This window comes from Protopterus annectens, chromosome 14.part0 (assembly GCF_019279795.1).
Source record: "Protopterus annectens isolate FY-2018-M chromosome 14.part0, PAN1.0, whole genome shotgun sequence".
In the NCBI taxonomy this organism is placed as follows: Eukaryota; Metazoa; Chordata; order Ceratodontiformes; family Protopteridae; genus Protopterus; species Protopterus annectens.
In genome coordinates, this window is record NC_056748.1 from 415,285,874 (window position 1) to 415,308,486 (window position 22,613).

General features: G+C 42.8%; 1 protein-coding gene across 1 annotated transcript in view; it reads left to right on the top strand.

The window, feature by feature from the left end:
- ADAM12 (ADAM metallopeptidase domain 12) overlaps positions 1-22,613 on the top strand; it is a 2,765,134-nt gene that overhangs the window by 2,638,906 nt on the left and 103,615 nt on the right. The window contains exon 21 of the mRNA XM_044056180.1: positions 11,174-11,368. Coding sequence (XP_043912115.1) covers positions 11,174-11,368 — 195 coding nt within the window. The remainder of the gene's footprint in view (positions 1-11,173; positions 11,369-22,613) is intronic.

Below are 22,613 nucleotides of genomic sequence, written 5' to 3' on the forward strand. Positions count from 1 at the left end.
CTGCCCAAGAAACATCTCCTGCCAAGAAGGATCTTTCACCTCAGGTGTCCTCTGATTCCTGTGACTCAGATGCGGATAAGCTGGCATACATGGCCAGTATTCTTCTGGGTCATATGTAAATTCCGAGTCAGATGATACTGTTGCCTTAGCTTTGACACCTGAAGACTTTTCCTTTGAAGAGACCCTACACAAGATAAGAGTCCAAAAAATGAGAAGCTCAGGACTACCTTCATTCCAAGAAAATGGTCACAGAGTTTCTTTGTCTTCTGGATCATGAACCTCTTGCAATTTCTCCAGTACTTGAGGTAGTGGATGATGTCATTCCTGCAGGCTGAATCTGTCCACTCCCCAGGAAACCTGAACATTTTTAGAAGGTCCTGGATTCACATGTACATCTTTTTAGAAATCTAGTGACAGAACCTGGGATGGTATCCTTAGGGTCTTGTAGAACCCTTGACAGATGTGGTTAAATTTTGTATACCTCAGCTACAGTGGCCATGAGAGCTTTAAATGGACATTTCTGTATGGTTAAATTCCAAGTATTTTTCCTGGACCAAATGAAACAGAAAGTGGAGCAGACAGAGGACAAAGCCTTCCAAGGAGCTATTAGACTTTTGCAACACCAGTTTGTGAAACCGTCTTTACACTGTGGTGTTAATGCTCTAGATATATCAGTCAAGGGACCTGCCTTGGGGTCAGTCATCATAAGACATGCTTGCTTAGAGAGCAGTCTTTAACCGAACACATCAAAGAAGGAATCATTGATGCCCCCTTGAACAATTTGGAGGAGTTCCTCTTTGGACCCAAGGCTCAAAGTGTTTTTAAAAGACTGGAGGAGAAGGTTAACAATATGCAAACTGTTAAATACATTGTGCAGGGCCTGCCTCTGAGGTTCAGCAGAAGATACCCTGCTAAGTCTCCAGCTTCTTATTCAAATCCCAAATGCAAAATGGCCAGAAGGGACAGGCAGCAAAGAATGAAGCAAGCCAACCCTAGAGCAAGGTCTATCAGATTCTAACCCCAGGGATTCAACAGGGAGCAGCTGTGACTCTGAAAAGTACCTACACCCTCCCTCAATATCCACTCCCCTCAACTCACCCCCATCTTGGCCCTCATGCAAAGCTAGGTAAGAGGCTACACCTTAGCCCATTAGCTGCATGTGACTTTAGCTTAGCTATCAGACTAAGGATTATCTCTCAGTCTAAAGAAGTCCAACCTACAACTCAACAACAAACTAATGTTCTTAGACGTTCTTCTGAATTCCAACAGATAGATGGTCTCCCTAACTCAGAAGAAGGTTATCTTCCTGATTCACTACTTTAAAATGTTTATCCAGTAAGAGTCTGTTGTGGCCAATGAACTCTTGAGTGGTCTGGGATGCATGGCTTCCTATATCCTAATGATACCATTAGCAGAACTATGCTGCTTCTTATTTGCATCAAGAAGGAATTGTTGTGGACAAATACATGTAAACTAAACAAAGGAGAGCTCCATTATCTTGATATGCAGGGCACCAAGTAATCACTGCAGATACCTCATACCTTGGTTTGGAGCACCTGCACAAACCATGTGAAGGTGCTAGGCAGCTGCACCACATCTTTTATAAAAGATCATTCAATTTAAAGGAAATGATGGCAGTTTAGAAAGGCCTCATGGCATGCACCAAAATGGGCACTAAGCACTCTGTTGTTAAAGACAGACATCACCAAAGTGATGATATGTCAACAAACAGGGGGTACCCACTCCTACAACCTGTGCCATATGGCCATGCAAGTTTGGGAGACAGCACAGTAGTTAGAATTGCAACTTCAGACTCAGTACTGTCTGTGGGCAGAAAACAACCTAGTAGATTACTTAAACAGGTCAGTGACAGACCCTCACAAATGGATTCTGAAGAAGTCTTTCTTCAGAAACCTCTTGGATGAGTGGTGTGTGCCAGAGGTAGAACTTCTTGCATCAACAGTAAACAGATAAATCAACAAGTTGTGCTCAAGATCCCCAGACCAGAGACCCTAGAGGACAGATGCCTTCTCTTTCACAGATCTAATTCTATACACCTTTCCTCCTATACTCCTCATCACCAGGCTACCTCGGAAGATCAGGGATGAAGAACTAAGGATGGTCCTAATAACACCCTTCTGGCCCAGGCATTACTGGTTCCCCATGCTTCACAGAATGGCCAAGGAAAAGCAATGGCTGCTTCCATTGGCAGTGGATCTCCTATCACTGGTCAAGGGACCACCAAATATTTTCAACTTGACCACTCTAAAGATGGCACTTCATTCTTCTGAGCAATGACATTTTCCAGCTGTTATCTCACTCGAGTAGCCATGGAAGTACATGCATATCTTTGGGGAAAAAACATGCCAGTTAGCAGGTGTGTATGGTATGCTATGGGGTGGCCATACCTATTGCCACAGTACCCTACTTTATGTACCTGTTAATCAGCTGCATTAAGTGTTATGCACAGGATCCCCCGCCCATTTACATAATGCAACCATCTCTCAACATGTAGCTGTGCTGCTTCAGATCCCTTGCAGTATATTCACAATGTTTCCATTTTGCATAGTTGCCCTTATAAGTGTTCTGGTTCCCACTTGCATTGACACTACCATATCTGATTCATTGTGACTGATATCCACCAAATTGTTTGCTGTTCTTGCTGATCTGTTTACCAGGCAGGACTCCTTCAATAATTTACCCAAAACCCTGGAGTTTGGATGTATCTTGATGGACTCAAGTAGATCCAAATAGGCAGAGTGGGTGTCCTGATTCTTGTAGGGGATCCTGTAGCTGGCAATGACTTGAATAGGTGTCTTACCATCAGTTAATTGCACCTGAAGTATCTCCAGGGAAACATACTGTTTAACCAATCTGGAGGTATATTTATCTTTAATGAATATTGATACACCACCTCCTTTAGTTTTCATGTCTTCAGTTTGCGGGCTGAATGTGTGGAAGGAGGTGTAACCCTGTATGGCTGTGGTTTTCTCCACAGCTTTGAACCAGGTCTCCATGACTGCACAATTGTCTGCATCTTCCAGAGTGAGGACTGCTTCCAGAAAGTACAGTTTCACGTTAAGACTACTAGCATTTAGCTGCATAACCTTGAGGTTGTTTTTAGACTGAGTTGTTACATCGGGAAGTTTGTCCTTGAGTCATTGCCTAAAAAAGGCACTATGGTGGTGGTTAGAGCCTTTAGCAAGTAGCCAAAATTCCAGGGGTGACAGATGACCATCTCTGGCAAAGCAGCATGGTCTGTCGATCATTTCTTCCCAGGATGACAGATACTGGATCCTCTTAGAATGACACCAAAAACTAAGCCAATTATTGAAGTCAGTCATTTTCTGTTTGTATTGAGGCATCATCCTAGGTGATGGTAAAATGCTGCTTAAGGCTAGGGACATACCAGCCTGAGATACATAGTCTGAAAGTTCAGTCCTGTCTCTCTTCATATAGTCCAGAGAGGTACATCTCAAGAAATCACACCAACGTAGACTATGACGGAGTCATAACAGTACCTGTTGTTGAGAGACTTGAATCATGTGTGATATGGCATGACCTTTTCCTTATCCATCCAGGTGAGAGGGACATCTTTGTGTCTCATGATGGAATCACCCATGACTAATTTGTTTTAGTTTTGTGTTTTGCCTTAAGGGCTTGTCAGGTGAGACACTGGTGTGTTAGCTATTATGTGTATTGTGCTCTGCAGAGGTAGTAATGTGTAGTGTGCTTGTGTTTGGGAGATCTCTGGTGTTTAGGTATGTTTCTAGTGAGGATCTCTGCATATGTAGGTACATGTGATGTGGGTTTGGGTTGAGTAGGAGGTGAGTTGTGCATGCTGACAAGCCGCTCACTGCCATATGTACTGACTGGTGTGTGAAAGAGCATGGATTCAAGGTTTTCAATATAGTTACATCTCTCACAAGTTGATTTTGTGTGGACTAGGAGTAGAAGGTTGTTGATGAGCATGTGGCAATTGCTAAAGTGCCTTAGGATGCCCATATCGAATGAGCTGGCTGGAGAAACTGTGGGAAATTGAACGTTAGTGTTAGATAAATTTTTATGGTCAGGAAAAGAGGTCGCCTTAGCAATGGCTAGTGGAGAGAGGTGTGTTGGTACCTCTGAGGCTAGGCCTAGTATTACACCTGACAGTAGAGCAGAGCCATGAAAAACTTCTGGTGAACCACAAGCAAAGTGCAAAGGGAAAATCTAATAAGCAAAATGTTTACATTTATAACCACCACTTCACGGCAGTGCATGATGGTGCACAACACGCAAACAAGTAAAAACATGGAGCTTAAATAAAGAAAAAAATAGCCCTTTAACTCTAACTAGCCAATAAGGATGCTCTCTCTGAGCTCTAGTCCAATCATCCTCGATTGGATGGAACCTAGACAGCACCCTTCTCCCGCAAGGGTACAGAAGGGCCTTCATCAACAAAGCTGGCTTGAATTTGATGCTCAGAAGTTACAAAACAGACCCAGAAACAGCAATCATGGAAATGGGCCATGCTACAGTTGAACTAGTACACTAGACAATAACACGTAGCAAAAACAGTTCAGACAATTCAAAGAGACAGTGTGCAAATACAAATTAAAAGTACAATATAAGGGCAAAAACAGGCACTTATAGTTAGTTAGAAGCAACAGATGCTTCAGATCTTTCAGTATCTCGGTGAAGAGCTGGTTTTAGTGCTCAAGTGATACCAAACAATCTAGATTCTAGATGAATCTAGCCTATGTTATAAAATGCAGAAGTACTAGAAATTCAAAGTGCATAAAATCAAACTCCCAACAGAAAAAAAAAGTTTAAATAAACCAGTAATTCACCAGCAATTTCCAGCTTCGAACGGTGTAGGCCACACTCTCCCTCCACAAGAGTATGGACCACAACCCTCCCAATGTAAAATAACTGGTTTGGAGCCCAAGTCCTTAAACCAAAACTGAGAGACTTATAGTAACAATTACAGTTTAATCAAGCTACTAACAAGCAGTGATAAATGCAGCAGAATAAATGCAATTGACCTTGTCTTGTGTGAGTGGAGAGGTGTGTGCGCTGACAACCTTTTTGATGTTTTGTTTATTGTTACGTGAGAGGACTGATTCTAGTTTCATGGTATAGTTACATCCCTCACATACTGTATTTGTTTGCTTTTGGGCAAGTGGTTGTCAGTATACATGTGGCAATTGTTACATTGCCTCAGGATGTCCGTGTCAATCAGGCCAGCTGGAGATATGTTGGGAAACTAACTGCCCATAGTAGCAGGTAAATCTTAAGTACGAATTTGTGAGAGGGCAAATTAGATCAGCTGTTGCTCTGGAATTAACAAGGAGACTTATTCTATAGAAGATTGGGGATGAAAAATGGGGCAACACTGCTCAGTGCACAGCTGCATTGCCTACAGAGCAGCAAGGATCCTGGGAGGGTTTCACTGAATGGTGACTAGAGAAAAATTGTTTTTAGGCATTTGTGTCTATACAAGGCACTGCTAATCCCCATTTGCATGGTGCAAGGCTCATATACAGGCAAAATTAAACCATTCTAAATTAGTTTGCCAATAAGAAATCACACAAATGACCCTTTCTCCAGCAATCCCCAGCTCAGACAAGGCTATATCCACACTATTCTGCCACAATGGTGCAGGAGGGCCTTCTTAATGTAAGATTGCTGGATTTAAGTTCACATGTATGAAAAACAGGTGCTTCCACACATCTGGGTCTATCTTTGCTAAATGAGCAATATTTCAGTGCAAAACAAGTGTAAGTAATAACCAGGCACAAAGAATAAAAACAGTCAAAAAGGTACAAATGAATGCATCCTCTATGGTGGAACTATCTATCTCAATGTCTTATGTCTTTTCCTTTGTAGGAAGATCATATCATTAAGTCTCCATCAAACTTGTTGCAGGGACTTATTATGGCCATCCACAGCATTTCCATCCTTCCGTAATCTGATTCCAGTGCTGCTTATCTGGGGCACGTGTGCCCAGGAAGTACATGCTATGTGTGCAGTAGCCTGGAGTAGCACTTCATTCTTCTGAGCAATGAAATTTTCTAGCTGTTATCTCACTTGAGTAGCCATGGAAGTACATGCATATCTTTGGGAAAAAAACATGCCAGTTAGCAGGTGTGTATGGTATGCTATGGGGTGGCCATACATATTGCCACAGCACCCTACTTTTTGTACCTGTTAATCAGCGGCATTAAGTGTTATACACAGGATCCCCCAACCAAGTTACATAATGCAATCATCTCTCAACATGTAGCTATGCCACTTCAAATCCCCTGCAGTATATTCACAATGTTTCCATTTTGCATAGTTGCCCTTTAAAACTACAGTCAGTTGAAACAGTGCCATATAAGTGTCCTGGTTCCCACTTGCATTGACATTACCATATCTGATTCATTGTGACTGATATCCACCAAATTGTTAGCTGTTCCTGCTGATCTGTTTATCAGGCAGGACTCCTTCAATAACTCTGTAAGTCATTCCTTATCTAAGCTGAAAGTCTACAGAATATCTTCTGAAATTCCACTGTCCCACAATTATATAGCATTGTGCAAGGGTGTGTGTGCAAAATGACACTGATGCTTTATATCATGCTCATAAGGTCAGATTTGCAAGGACATTATGCTAATAATGCTACTTAGTGCTATTGACTCCGAATCCATTGTAGCACATTCTTGCTATGCAAACATGCTGATGGTTGCCATGCAAGTCACAGAGATCATGAGGCATTTTAGCAGTATACTCATGTATATGGCATAAGTATGCCAACAGCACCATGGTGTGTAGCACTATAGCCACTCATAGTGCATCACAAGGGAAACATTGTACTGCAATAGTGCAGAGATAAGCTGCAGAGCACAATTGTACAAATGAGGCTCTAAACTCACTGAGCTTTCATTTTGCTCCTCAAGCAGACCTCATTTAGTGGCCATGGCTACTTCATTCACTGTGAAATGCAATGCTGCAGCTTGGTATGCCAGGGAAAGCAAAATATTATTCTTGCAAAGGGAGATCCAGGAACTCTCCATTAGGGAATACAGTGGACCCTTGCAGAAGGTGGATGCCTGGCATAAGCTTGCCAGGATGATAAAATTATACATTCTGTTAAGGAGTGCTGGCATTGCTAAAGAAGCCTGAGATGCATCACTCTAATCATCTTTGACAATGGACAGCAGAGGTCAAAGGCAGACAGCTGGAAATATGTTTATATATCTTAGCAATAATTTTGTCTTCTGTTAATGTACCTGTTTTACATGTATAATTAGGAGTGCATACTTTGATTTAAAATGGCAGAGGAGCATGACTTAATTAACATGGTTGGTTCTCACAGAAGACAGGAGCAACTGTCTTGGCATCTGGTTATGTATGATGTCTGTGCCAATCTATGGTACAACAACTGTAATTTTGTTTCTACCATATACATATGATAATTTTCCCATGCTGTCATCTTTCGGCAGGCCAAGTTGTGGAAGTAAAGGAGAGAAGGCCATGCTTACCTCAGTCTGCACCAGAAAAAAACCTCTAGAACTGGGTCACCAGTGGCCTCCAGAGCTGCCATATAAGCAGGAGAATTATGTTTTCTTTGCTGGAGATGACCTGTAGGGTACACTGGTGCCTTCCATATCCACTTCCCAGGAGTGGAGCAAAGCCCTCTCTGCTGAGAATGACATTGTCTGCTCTGGTCTTCCAGCATCAGTTGCAGAAGCTGTCAGCTCCTGAGATGGGGCAGCAACTGGATGCCTTCCCAAGCAATGAGGAGTGCCTTCAGATGTGGCTTATGGAGCTGCATAAACAGCAGGCTTCTTACCACTGGATCACCAGAGGATAACCCAGCTTATGGCACTGACCACCCAAGAAAGTGATGGCCGGCTATATTGTCCTTTGGAATGGCGTGTGATTCCATCATGTCAGGACTCTACCCTATTCCAGTCCTGATGTTTTCCTTGCTTTATACGTCACTCTTCATTCATTGTTTGTCCATGTCTCTTCAACCCCATTTTTCTATCCACTAACTGTACGTGTCTGTCCACTGTTCTCATCTTTTGTCTGCCTAGCATCCCCTGTCTGTCTGAGTCTGTATTTTATGTTTGTCTGTCAGCCCCTGTCACCTGCCCTTCTTCCTGTGTGCCATCCACAGCCTTCCCTCTCTACCTTCTGTAACTACCTTTATTTTATATATATGAAAAATAGGGCTATATCCCTGCAAAAAAAGTTTATCTACTTTTATATCTTATGGCTACACCTGTGTGTTTCACTCTGCTTTGTTCTCCTTTTTTAATTATTTCATGTCTACCCCATTTCCTCGCCAGTCATATGATTAAGTGGTCTGATACTTTGCTGTGCAAACCCACTGTAGTCAGTCTGATGGTTGCTATGCTGCCTTCTTGTGCTTAACAAGCGTGAGATTCAGCTAAGTACTGCTACATTGCACATGTGAGTGCACACTGACTCAGCTGCACTGTACTGCCTTCCTTGCAACATGCAGCATGTTAGTCATGAGGCATATTTGGACAACTGAGTGTAGCAAAGCATCCAGCATGTATTTGGGAGATAGGAAGAAAATGGGGTATCCAGAGAAAACCCAGGCAAAACTCCACAGAGTCACTAATTAGAAGTCAGGATTTAATCCCAGACACTGGAGCACTGGTGCTGTGAGACAGAGATCTTCCCACCAAGTCACCACTTTGCTAACATGTGCAAGGAGACCACTGATACGTCTCCTCTATAATAACAAAGACCAAGGTTGCACAACCTCAGATTAATAGAGTAAAATAAACTCACATTTCTGTTCTTCTGACTTCTCCCAACCAATTTGTAATCTTTTTGTCACCAATGAACTCACCAAATACTGTTTCGAAGATTTGATCCTTTATTCATTTATTTCCAGTAAATGGTGAATGGGTTTGCATTTTTCTTGTAGCATTTTGCCACTGCAGCTTAATTTTACGTGATAGCAGAGCTAAAACCAGACATGCCTTCTGCAGTAAGCAGATGCTTCTATCAGTGACTAAGACGTTCATACTATATTGCATCAGCTGTTTGACACTGTAATTGTAAGAAAGTATCTTTAGAAATATACATTTTTATAGTGCAATGTGCACCAGCTACGAAATAGTTGATGCTGTCTGGTCATCTGAAGTTTGACAACTTTGCAGTCAGTCCATATTGTGCTTAGTATTCTTTGGGTGGATCATAGAGCAAAAGTCCATTTAAAGTTTTCTTTATATTTTCTTCTTTGTGGCCAGCAGCCTGGGAGCCAACTGCAGGATGACTCTCTTGAGTGCCAGTATACAATGAAATAACATTACTAAAAAACACTTTCAGCTTGAAAGAACTTTGCACTTTCTGTCCTCTCTTGTGTGATTGCTATATATAAGTCTGGGCCACCCCTTTCATGGGGGTACAGGGGGCTTGCCCCCTGCAAAAAAAAAAAAAAGTTACTCTGGTTTCACTGAAAGTGATTTTCAGAGATTCTGTTTTGTAATATTATCAGTAACCTGAAATTTCCTTTGGTGAGTCAGCATGAATTCCATTTAATGTCTGAATGTGAAGACAAGCTAATTGTTTTAGAAACAGCCAGCCGGTGGCAGTGATGGGGGCAAGTGTTGTAACCGGTATGGACTAAGTAGGATTGGCTGATAAAAAATTTTGGGGTTCATACTTTGGGAACATATGCTAGGTAAATGGATCAAAAAAGTTTCCCCAAAACAAAATCCATTTGTTGTACTGTAATGCTGGGAAATGCCATTTGCTTTACTTCTCCAAACATATTTTTGTAAACCCTTTCATATTTAGTCCATTTTTACGGAGTCCCCTTGTCCCCAACAGTGAAGAACCAAGCATCATCCATAAGAGGAATAGGGCCAAGCATCTCATAGACAATGGAAGAATAGTGCAATAGCAAGATCTGCTGCAATTTGTTTTCATTAGTTCAATTGAAAACATTTGGGTTTTCAGAAAGCTGTGACATTAGAAGGTCATAGAATTGGTGCTTTGATGTGTATGGCAAGAATGCTGCAGCCCTGGGGAAAAAAAGCTAAGGAATCCCATTTTACCCTACCACTCATGTATTTACATAACTCTACATTATTACATATAGCAGGGTTAGGATAATGGTTACAGTGTATAAATCATAGACACAAGGAACAGGGTTTGATACTTTGAGTGATGTTAGCACAATGGTTAAGGTATTTATTTCACAGATACAAGGTACAGAGTTTGATTCTGACCTGAAATTGGTGGGGTTAGCATAATGGTTAAGGTATTTACCTCACAGGTACAAAGTAGAGGGTTTGATTCTGACCACTGTTTATTGGCTAGGCTTGTAATAGTCTGCAGACTGATAGCCTAGTATTTATATATCAGCCTATATGAACCTACATCTACCCATCTAGAAAAAGAATAAGAGTGTTTCTTGTAGCATTTTATTTTACTGGAAAACATCTTTGTCTATAACTCCGTACTCTGAGCACTTCACCAAACCTAAATAAATAAAAATGTACATGAATATTGACATCAGAACATTTGGTCTCAACATACCTTATACTCAGTGGAAGTACAATAAAAGGCAAATACAAGCAGAGTGCTGGCTGATTTTCCTCCCAGCAGCATAACGCAGTATGATCACCATGCTTGGCTGTATGCAAACTTTTAACACATCATGAGATTCCTTTCACTAGTTTCTTGTTTGCTTTAATTTCCTTTTCAGTCCCCCACAATGCAATAAAAAAAGAAATGTTGCAGACTTCAAAGTGTACCCCCCTTAAGGTTTGTAATAACAAACAGAGATGGCAAGCACTATACTAAATGAATAAGGTCTTTAAAAAATAAGCATTATGTTTAAGTAAGCCCATAAATGGGAAATGAAAACCCATATAAATATACTTATCATAACTGTCACATACTCTTTATTGCAGCATTTTGTAAGTTTTTGTGTTTTATATGTATGTCTGACAGCTCACCACATGGGCTTTTCCATGCAACTGTTATAGTATGCTAAATTAAATAATTGTGCCTTGGCTCACTTAATGTTAATAAGCACAAATAGAGTTGTTAAACATATAAAACTGTATTATTTTCACTGTGTAGTTTTATGGATATGTAACATTTCTAACAGCCTTCAGGATATCTTTCTGAATATCTGCTAAATCATTCTTTGCAGAATTATGAGACAAAATGTTTGCCACGGCATGAGCCAGATCATATAAGTAAACCAATCCAGACATCACCAAGGAGAAATGAATCCCATCAATCAATTACATCCCAGTGGGTCTTACCATCACTAAGTCAACTACAGCCTCAAAAGGGAGTGCCTTCCAAACCATTGCCAAGGTGTCCTTCCAATAAGCAAGCACACGTATGCTTCTTTTATATTTTTTATGTACATATTTTGCTGTCTTGTAATTATCGTGCCCTACACTTAGCCTGTGTCTCTGACAAATTATCCATCTTATTTAGACCTAATTAAAATCAAATTGTACTTGAAGATATGCAAAGAATATAACTGCCAACTAGTGGCACACTTAAATGTATTACATACATGCTAGAAGATGTCATCATTGTTGAAATGTCATACACCTGAAGAAAGTCAGACTCAGTGAACCACAAGCACGCATTTATCCACAAGAAATTCCTAGTATCTGTTATTTCTTTAAAATGTGCAAGGTATACTTAAGCAATAACCAATGAGTGGGTGTGGGTATATTGAGGATTTATCCACAGTTGGCATGGTTTGATCATAAGGGTTTACTTTTCTTAAATAATGTCTTTGTATAATTGGGTCATAGTGTTCTTTCACATTCTTCTGCATTTGTTGATGTACTGGGCATGCATTTGGGACTTATGTTTCTACACTTTTACAGTATATCAATGCTGTTGAAAACAAGCAACGGAGGAAGGATGATCTCAGCTGCTTTTTTTTTAACTATAAAATCTGGACAGTTTAGAGGTATGAGGGAGACAGGGCAGAAGTACAAGGAAAATTGGGTATAGTTCTTTAGTTTTTCAGAATGTACCTGATTTTCTTTGTTTTTGCTTTGCCCTCTGTACATACCTGTCAACCTTTTAGCTCAAAAAATGTGGACAAATCCATAAATAACAGAGGACAAAGGCTCCAAAATAGAGGCCAATTGTAAGTGTTGCTCTTATAAACTTGAAAACTGCTAGAATAACAAGATTTGTGTAATCATACATTGTCTGGAGGTTATGAAGTCTGAAACTGAAATGTGTATCATTATTTAGTGACTTCACTCCTCATCAATTTGTTAAAAAAACACAAATTATATGAGGAACAAATTAAAATATAAGGCAAAAATCTGGACAATTGAGAATTATGCCTCCATAGCATATACTAATAGAAGAAAGTTCAGCCACTCAATGGTACTTCAAGGACTGGACATTTTTCTATTGGTACATGCTCAATTCACAGTGGGCATGCTAGTTGAGCTGACCGATCAGCATGCATGTTTTTGAATAATAATAAGCTATCATTGTGCAATTACGAATAATAAATGTTTTAATTAACTCATATGAATTAACTTTTATGGTTTATAGTGTGAACAAAGATGTTAGTGAAGCCTTTCCAAACTTCATAACTATATATGATTTATAATTCTCTCGTCATGGTGCTTTATTTGACAACCCCAAGCCTGAAGTACCACTAAAATAGGTTCTTAAAGAAGTTTTGCCAAACTTATGGCTTACTAAAGCAGCCGGTAAAGTCTGACATGGTGCTAGAGTAGATAAGAAAACTAACTAACGGGCATTTGTTTCAGTCCTGCCAAGGGTAAGTGCTGTTCATGTCTATCTGATCCAAAAATAGCCCTCTGCTGTTCTAGCACTACTGTACTTCTCCCCAGGTGTTATACCGTGCTGTCAGTAAAGTGGTATTAATTGTCTTGCCTAGGAGAAAGTGTACTTCTATACAGTCATGCTCACTTTGAGTCAGTGTTCCAGCTCATTGATTTAGCATTTCTTAAAGAATTGTTCAGTGTCTGTATTTCTGTTTGCACTGACTTAGTACACTTTCCTCTGTGTGACACAATTAATACAAATTGATCACAGGCAGTGTTATTAAAAGACATTTCACAAAGACCATATGGTTAAGTTCGGTTTGCTTCAGTGTCTCACTGAATGAAAGGACATTTTAATGAGTATCTTTCAGTTGTATGCATAGAAATCAGAAACTCTTAAGACAGAATCACTCTATATAAAGATTCCTAGACTCCTTCTTCCCCATCTTCCTCTGAAGGACTTGTTTTATGTCATTGATAAAGAGGTTTATCCTATTTCATATTATCTTGGCTATAACTGAGACAAACTCAGTAAAGAATACAGGACCCAAGACAGACCCAGCATCAAAAAGTTTTACACCATCTGTGATGAGAAATGATATGCGGTCCCAAACTGAGGTTGATTGCATAGATAATGTATGATAAACAAACTGGATGAAGTGGCCATTATCCAGTCCCTAGTCTGCATCCACTAGGGCTCATAAAGGATGCAAAATGGAAAGCTCATGAAAGAACTGCTAAAGGGTATGTGAAATTAGAATGTGCTTATCCCACCTAATGGATAATAAAGAAGTTGCCTCTCCCTGGCAAAGCTGCATACTGTGGAGTGTGACATACACCATACACCAAAGTGCACAACAGGCACCATAACATAATAGTGTAAGACAAGGTTCCACCACCTATCCTATACAATCCAAACCGCTGAAAGAAGTTGCATAGATATTTCCAAAGGTCAGTGATCATACTTTGTCATGCCATTACTTGGGATATTTACTTGGCAGAAGGTTAATCCAAAACATTGTCTTATGAAGAACCACAGGTTTAACAAACTTTGTGTATCGCCAGAGAGGTTAGACTGTACATCCTCAAATAACTGGTGCTCATAACAAAGCATCTCAAAAAATAAAAAGCTCGTATTGCATGAGTTGAGTACTCAGAATCTCATTTCAAAAATGTTCATGCTTATGAGCAATATGAATATTGAAAAATCATGTTTTTAGGGCAGGTGAGACTCCCTACATCACTGCACTTACTATTTTTCTCCAAAGGTCACTATACCTTAAATAAAGAACTGTCACTGACAGGAGGTGTAAAATATGATGTCCTTCTATTCCACTGTTACAGTATTCACTAGTGGGTTTACCCTTCTTCCCATCAGCTTGTTTGGCCAGGTTTCCAAAGCTTTTTCAGTCCCTGTTGGTGTATCAGATGTCTGATGTGTAGGCTGGTACGTGTGACGTCTCCACATACCAGTCCTCAGAACCTTTTAGCCGCCAGCCGTATGCCAGGTGTTCCTGCTACTCGCGGATGTCAGATCAGTTTTCTATTAAAATAAGTACCCCGTTGGGGATTTTCTTCAGTCCTTTTGTATTTACTATAGTCTGTTCATGTCTGGTAAGAGCAAGTGCAACTGTGGTCATCAGATTCCCCACAAAGACACCCACGACCAGTGTCTCTTTTGTTTGGGTAGGGATCACGATTATAAAAACTGTGCCATTTGTAAGTCGTTCATCCCTAAGACCCTTCGTTGCCGACTTCAGGCTCTTGACTTATACCTTGCAAACCAGCGCCTTAGGTACATTGCTCTCAGAATGGAGGCCGCTACCAATGCCCCATCTGAACCACGTAGGAAGAGGGCCAAACCCACAAAGCCATCCACTTCCACTGTGCCTTCCTCCACCAATTCCCAGCCTGTAGCCACCGTTAGCTTGGCTGAGGAACTGCATCTGCCACACCAGCTGAAGCAGGTACCTACCAGGAGGCCACAAAATCCAAAGCTAATGACACGTCTGGGGAGGATATCCCGGCACCTGATTCCGATGCCAGGGGGGAACCAGCTTCTGAGATGAGTGCTTTGGAGCAGGCCTCTGCCATTTTTTCTATTTCTTCAAGGCTGACTGCCAGCCAGATGCTGGTTAGGCCTGCAAAGAAAAAACAAAAAACAAAGCATGTCGCTTCAACCTCTGAGGCCTTGCCAGACTGACAGGCCTTCAGTCAGAGTCTCTACAATGCCTTCATGGCCCTTAGGCCTACACCTGACCTCCCTCATGTTGCTTCACCTCTTCTTAGTCCCAGGCCTATTCACTCACAGACTACTCTTAGCCATCCTGCAGAAGAAGAAATACCTGACTCCTCAGAGGACTCATTATCCTACTCCTCACAAATATCTTCCCCTCTGGGGTATGGATCCCCAGAAGAAGCCTCTGCTGAACCTGACTCGCCTGTGGAAGACCTTACCTTTGGGGACACCGTTAATCTTATGAGGAACATTTTAGATGAGATTGCTCAGACATGTCTGAGCAACAGAAAAGATTCTATGACTTGATCCAGATGGAATCTCCTAACCTGGATCTAGTCCTCCTGTCCAGCCTGCCTTCCTGGATGCTTTTGCAGCAGCATATATAAACCCTAATTTCCAGCCACCTGCCCCTAGAAGGGCAGACCGATTGTATAGAGTACCTGATGCAGACAAATTTCTTTTTAAATGCCACCAGCTGACCCAGCAACCATTTCTATTGTCACTGATAGGGCTACCAAACTTTTCCCTACTACCACTGTCCTGCCTGCAGATAAAGACAGCAAGGCCATGGAGAGGTGGGGGAAGAAGATATACACTTCAGCTACTCTAGCCTTTAGGGCTACAAATTACCAGTTACACATGGCCAAATACTCCTTGGCCTTACTGGAAAAAGCTTCTAAGGAACTTAATGAGATCCCTGACTGCTCTGCAAAGGCATCCCTCTCTTCCTTGCTTGGGCTCATCTCCCAAGTCAATAAACATTCTCTAAGGTGTATATATGATGCAGAAGAGGCCTCTGCCAGGTCAGCTGCATCTGCCTCTGTATTGAGGAGATGCTTTTGGCTGCGTCTTCAGCCTTTACCAGATGACTTTAAGGCCAAACTCTTGGAGGCTCCTTTGGATCAGACTGCCCTTTTTGGCTCCAAGGTAGCTGATCTCTTTAAGTCACTTCAGCAAAAAGGGATAGAGCTCCAGGATCTAAAGCATTTTCTTGTCTCTCCAATCCCAAAATTTCAAAGTAACTACCCGGCCAAGACACAGTTTATTAGAAAGTCTTCTAGGCCCTCTGCCCCCTCCACATCTAGAAAACCACTCAGGAGGCAGACTACTCAGCCTAGGACACCTCAAGCATCTGCCCAGAGACCTCCCTTTCCAGAAAGGGCAGGCAGCATATGACTGCCTACCTTGTTTTCTACACCCCCCCCACCATACCTCTATCCTCCCGTCTCTCTCACTGCCTCCCTGCATGGGCCCTAGTGGCAACCAGCAAATGGGTATCCTGATGGAGGGTTACTTCATGTCTTGGATGTCCTTCCCCCTAAAACGTCCTATACCACTACCTCCACCCTCTCAATGGTCCCTCCTCCCCAAGGTTCTAAACAACCTGTTGCTCCAAGGCACCATAGAACTCACCCCCCCCACTCAAGGGAGAGGCTTCTACTCCAGATTCTTTCTGGTGCCCAGGAAGGAGGGACCATGGAGACCCATCCTAGACCTTTCCCGCCTCAACCCATTCCTGAAGGTTCCTTCCTTCAGGATGATAACACTACCCATTCTTTTTCTCCTCATCCTTCCCAAGGCCGTCATGGTGACCCTTGACATCAAAGAAGCCTATCTACATATTCCAATAAAACCTTCCTCCAGAAAATTCCTCAGATTCAAAGCAGGCTCCTTGTATTTTCAGTTTTGTGCCTTGCCCTATGGACTCTCCACTGCTCCAACGGTATTTACAAAATGCCTAGCCCCAGTCATTGCTTATTGCAGAACAAAAGGTATGCAAATTTTCCTATACCTAGATGATCTGCTCATTCAAGCAGCAGACAGACAAGCCCTCCTTGCCCACACAGAGGACCTCCTGCTGCAGTCCCTAGGGTTCATCATAAACTTCCACAAATCCAATCTAAATCCTACACAAGACATTGTCTTCCTAGGATGCAGAATCAAAACAGACCTCAGCATAGCCTTCCTTCCTCAGGAAAAAGTGCTTTCCCTGACCCAACTCCTTCAATCTGCCCTCCTCTCACCCATCCTGACTGCGAGGGAAGTCCTTAAACTTCTCGGCCACATGGCTGCCACAATTCCCATGCTGCCACTGGCAAGATTACACATGAGAAAGATGCAATGGTATCTTCGCTCAGTATGGACCCAGCAATCTCACCCCCTAGAGTTCAGAATCCCTCTTCTACACTGCCTCCACCAAGACCAAAAGTGGTGGATGGCCCAAGTGACCCTAAACCTGGGTTTCCCCCTACAGTTGCCCCCCCTTCTCAGATCATGCACACACCCTTCTCAGATCATGCACACAGACACCTCAGATCTGGGCTGGGGAGCAATGCTGGACACAAGGAAAGTGCAAGGTTTGTGGAAAAACAAACACAAACAATAGCATGTCAACATCAAAGAAATGTCAGCCATACTTCTGGCCTTGCAGGCCTTTCTACCTTTCCTCACACAGGGCATTCTGAAGATCTTCACAGACAACACCACAGTGATGTGGTACTTGAACAAGCAAGGAGGGACCAAGTCCTACCTCCTCTGCAGACTAACCCTACAAGTATGGGAACTAGCTGTCTCCCAGGGGAATCTCCCTACAGGCAGCCTACATTTCGTCCCAACAAAATTACCAGGCAGACTCCTTAAGCAGAACCTCCTTAGACAGTCATGAGTGGATGCTGTCAAGAGAGGTATTCCTAGAGCTGATCCACAGATGGGGTATTCCACAGACAGACCTGTTCGCATCCTCCAAAAACAGGCAACTCCAGAGCTATTGCTCTTAAAACAGATGCCTTCTTAATGTCCTGGAAGGGGAAATTCCTGTACGCCTTTCCCCCCTTCCCTCTGATACAGAGAGTCCTACTGAAAATTCAGCAGGACTCCCCAAAAATCTTGTTGGTGACCCCCTTTTGCCCAAGGCACCACTGGTTCCCCTACTTCTTCATCTATCCAAGGGCACAATCACAGCCCTTAAGGCGAAATAACATACCTAGCACACTAGTAATGGGTGACTCTATAGCCAGGCATACTGATGTCCCACTCACTAGGCTGGACAAGCAGAAGGTTACTGTTAGCTGCCTGTCGGGAGCCAGAATCCAGCACATAACACAAGCACTCAGGTCACTCCAGAACAAGTACTAATATGACTCTGTCATTGTTCATGTTGGTGTGAATGACCTGAGACGTAACTCCCTGGACTACATGAAAAGAGACATGGAAGAGCTCTCTGATCATGTAGCTCAGGCTGGTATGACCCTGATCCTGAGTAGCATCCTGCCCTCACCAAGAATGATACCTCTTTATAAAGAAGAAATGATCTATTTCAACAATTGGCTAAGCTTCTGGTGTCATTCAAAGGGGATCCAGTGTCTGTCAGCCTGGGACGACATGCTTGACAAGCCACATTGCTTTGCAAGAGATGGCTTGCACCTGTCACCCATAGGCTTTTGAATACTGGCTAAGGCTCTTGCTGCCCCTATAGTGCCTTTTTTAGGCAAGGCTCAAAAGTCTGACCAACCTCCGTAAACAGCACAATTAACAAAAAACTGAGGGTTATGCTACTCAACGCCAGGAATTTAAATCTGAAAATGCATGCGCTCTAAGCACTTTTCAGTATGGAGAACGTCGACATCTGTGCAGTAACTGAAACCTGGTTCATGGCTCCAGAGAGCACTACATGGCTGCAACTCTTACCACACATTTTGGCCAGAGAACACAGACTGAAACACAAAAGACGGGGGTGTATCCATATTCATCAAGGATACCTACACCTCCAGGTTACTGGTGCAGCACGATACCTCTGAGATTATCCATGTGCAACTAACATCAGGCATATCTTCAATGCAAATTGTGGCCTGCTACAGATCACCCTCCATGACCCAGGAACACCACTCCACCTTTCTGGAGACACTGGAAAACATGAAGGTCCTACCGAACACCCTGATATTGGGCGATTTCAATTACCCTACTATTAACTGGGAAATCTACTCGAATACAAACTCCCAGGCCCATCGCTTCCTGGAATTCATCAACTCAAATGCCTTGGATCAGCTGGTAAACTCCCCTACCAGAGGTGAAAACATATTGGACCTGGTCATCACAAACATGGGTGACAGCAGGTGTTCCACACCGGAGGTCATCCCATCACTGGTTAGATCAGACCATAAACTACTCACTCTGAATGTCCACACCCCACCACTACCTCCAACTAAGGAAACCACAGTAAAAAACTTTTTTAAAGCAAACTTCACTTTACTTAAGACAGAAGCAGTTTCATAGCCCCCACGCTAAAGGATAACGTTGTCCAAGATGCAGAAACCTTTACAAATGCACTCTAGGAGCACCTACAAGGATGCATGGATCGTGCCATCCCTAGCAAAACCAAGACTCACTCCTCTAAGAGAAGGAAACCAGTCTGGTGGACCCCTGCCATAAACAGGCTATACAATAGAAGGAGGAAACTAGTTCAGAAAAAAAAAACAAATCCTAAGAAGGAAAGACATCCCTGATCAGTATCAGTAAGAAACTATGGTCCCTCATAAAATCATCCAAGGCTAACTTCAAAAGAAAAACAGCCAAGGATTCAAAACATAACTGCAAAGCCTTCTTTAGCTATGTTAAGAATCTAAGTGGCACTCGCAGATATACACTGAAATAGTGCAAAATAGCACAAAATATACTGAACCTACTGATATTGCCAACATCCTGGCAAATAGATTCAGTGCAAATTTCACCCACCTCTCACCCCCAAAAGAGCCCACAACAATACCGGAAAAGTGTAGTATCCTGGAAATCACAGACGCACAAGTGAAAATAGCCCTTTCAAAAGCCAAAAACACAGCATCAATGGGGCCAGATGATGTCCCAGGCTGCGTCTTGCATGAACTACAGAACAAACTAATCGCCCCTCCTAAACACGCTGTTCAACCTCAGCCTCTCCACAGGCTATGTGCCCATAGAATGGCACACAGCAACGGTTATTCCACTCCTCAAAGGAGGGGCCACAACTGACCCTGTTAACAATCGCCCCATAAGCCTGACTAGTCTAGTCTGCAAGGCTATGGAGTGCATCATCATGGAACTCATTAACAAAGACATTGGGAATCTCCAAACACTTGACCCAACCCAGTTCGGCTTTGTTAAGGACAGATCATGCCTACTAAACCTGGTTGACTTCTTCGAGATAGTCACCAAGGCCATAGATGAGGGAAAGGTTGTTCACACAGCCTACCTTGACCTTGCCAAGGCTTTCGACACCATTCCCCACTCGGGTATTACAGAAAAACTCACCAGCCTGAACATAAACCCCTATGTCACGAGATGGGTTGCCAACTGGCTTACACACAGAACTCACACGGTAAGAATAACAGGCTCCAGGTCCAACTCTAAACCAGTCACAAGTGGTGTCCCACAAGGCTTGGTCCTGGGACTCCTACTGTTTGGCATATACTTCTCAGAAGTACAGGCAAACACAGGAGGACTATGGCTAACCAAGTTAATCGATGACTGCAAACTGGGAGCCATAATTGACTCTCCGGCTGACACGGACATCCTCCAAAAGGGACACCTGGTGTCAAAGTCATGGCCTCAAGCTAAATGCCAAAAAATGCATAGTCATCCCATTTGGGAATAACAAAACACCCACAAATTACCATACCACATAGGTGGGAGCCCCCTTAATACATAAGAGGTAATATGGGGACCCAGGTAGATAGTAATCTCTCCATTGACAATCATATTGCCAAAGTAGTGCATCAGACCCATCATAGAGTACAATGCCCCATTTGGGATGTACCTCACAAGACACTTCCAACAGCTGGAGAGACCACAAAAGTACATCACCAAGAGGATTACTAGCCACAAACATATGTCCTATGCAGCCTGACTGAAAAAAACTATAGCTGTACTCAGTGGCATATCGGTTACTCAGAGGTGATCTCTGCCTGACTTACAAAGCCATGTCCAATTCAGAATTGATGGACATGCTCCACCTAAACAAATCCAAGTCACTGGGAGCCACGTGCTCTAGTGAGTTAAACCTCGCCACAACAATAAATAGAACATGCTGGAGGGATAGATTCCTGTCACAGAGACTCCCCATGCTTTGGAACAAAATTCCAAATTACATTAGGCATAGCCCCTCACTAATACTCTTCAAGAGAAACCTTGACAAGTGGATGAGTAACAGAAAATACACCCCTGGGATCACTTCATTGGCTCTGCTTGACAGAGGATCAGCTAATTAATCAATGGGGCAGCGAAAGCCGACACACTCTGGCTAGGCTTATAAATGCCCTTGAGCAGATAGCCTAGTACCTACTTATGAACCTATCACCACAAGTTACCCCCTCAGTGGATCTAGTCACACAGCACCAGGGAACACAGATTCATCCACAGTGGAGATCCCTGCACCTCTCCCTGTGGCTGATAGGATTCTGATTCATTTCAGACACCTATACAATGGTGACATGCTCTCTGTCCTGCAGGAGGCCAGGAAACCAAACACAAGGACATCCTATCTATATAAATGGAGAAGGTTTTCTGTTGGTGTCAGAAAAGACAGATAGAGCCACTGGAGAGTGACCTGCCTCTAATTCTCTCTTACTTTTGTGAACTGCTAAAGACAGGCTTGTCTTACTCCTCCTTAAAAGCACACCTGTCAGCCATTTCTGCCTGCCTACTTATGGAGCCCCCACTTTGCCTCTAGGCTTCCAAACTATTCCTAAAAGTTGTTTTACACCTAAGACCCCTTAGAAAACCAACTCCTCCACCTCCCTGGGATCTTAATTATGTGCTGGAAAACTCACTCTGCCACCCCTTGAACCAGCTGGCAAGGCTGACTTGAAGTGTTGCACTTGAAAAACAGTATTGCTTGTAGCTTTAACATCAGCCAAGAGGGTCTCAGAGCTCCAAGCCCTCATGGCTACTCCAACCTTCCTAGTTTTCCATATGGACAGGGTCACCCTCAGGATTAATCCCTCCTTCACCCCCAAGGTGTTTAATTACCTCACTCTAAATCAGCCTGTTCACCTGCCCACCTTCTTTCCTAACCCACAGGGAGACAGTGAGAGAGTCCTTCACTCCCTGGATGTACACAGGCAACTCTATCTACTTGCATAAGACCAAGCTATATGAATATCAGACTAGCTGTTTGTTTCCTTCCACCCCAGGGCTCTGGGGAAAGCTGTAGGAAGGCAAACCATTTCTTCTTGGATTGCTAGGCCCATCTCCTTTTGTTACTCTCACCATGAAAAGGCACTAATGGGCAACTTCAGAGCCCATTCCACAAGGGCCATGGCCTCCTCTGGAGCCTTCATTAAAGGTCTAGATACTAACTCCATTCTGGAAGCTACTTGGTCATCTGTGCACACCTTCACCAGACACTACAAGCTGGACCACATCTCCAGGACCAGAGCAGGGTTTGCCAGGGCTATCCTGCATGGGTTCCTGGAATCCTCATCCAGACCACCCCCCAGCAGCAGTCAGCTTTTGTACTCACCCACTAGTGAATATTGCAACATTGGAATAGAAGGACATAGGAAAGTTGTGTACAATCTTACCATAACCATAGATGTCCT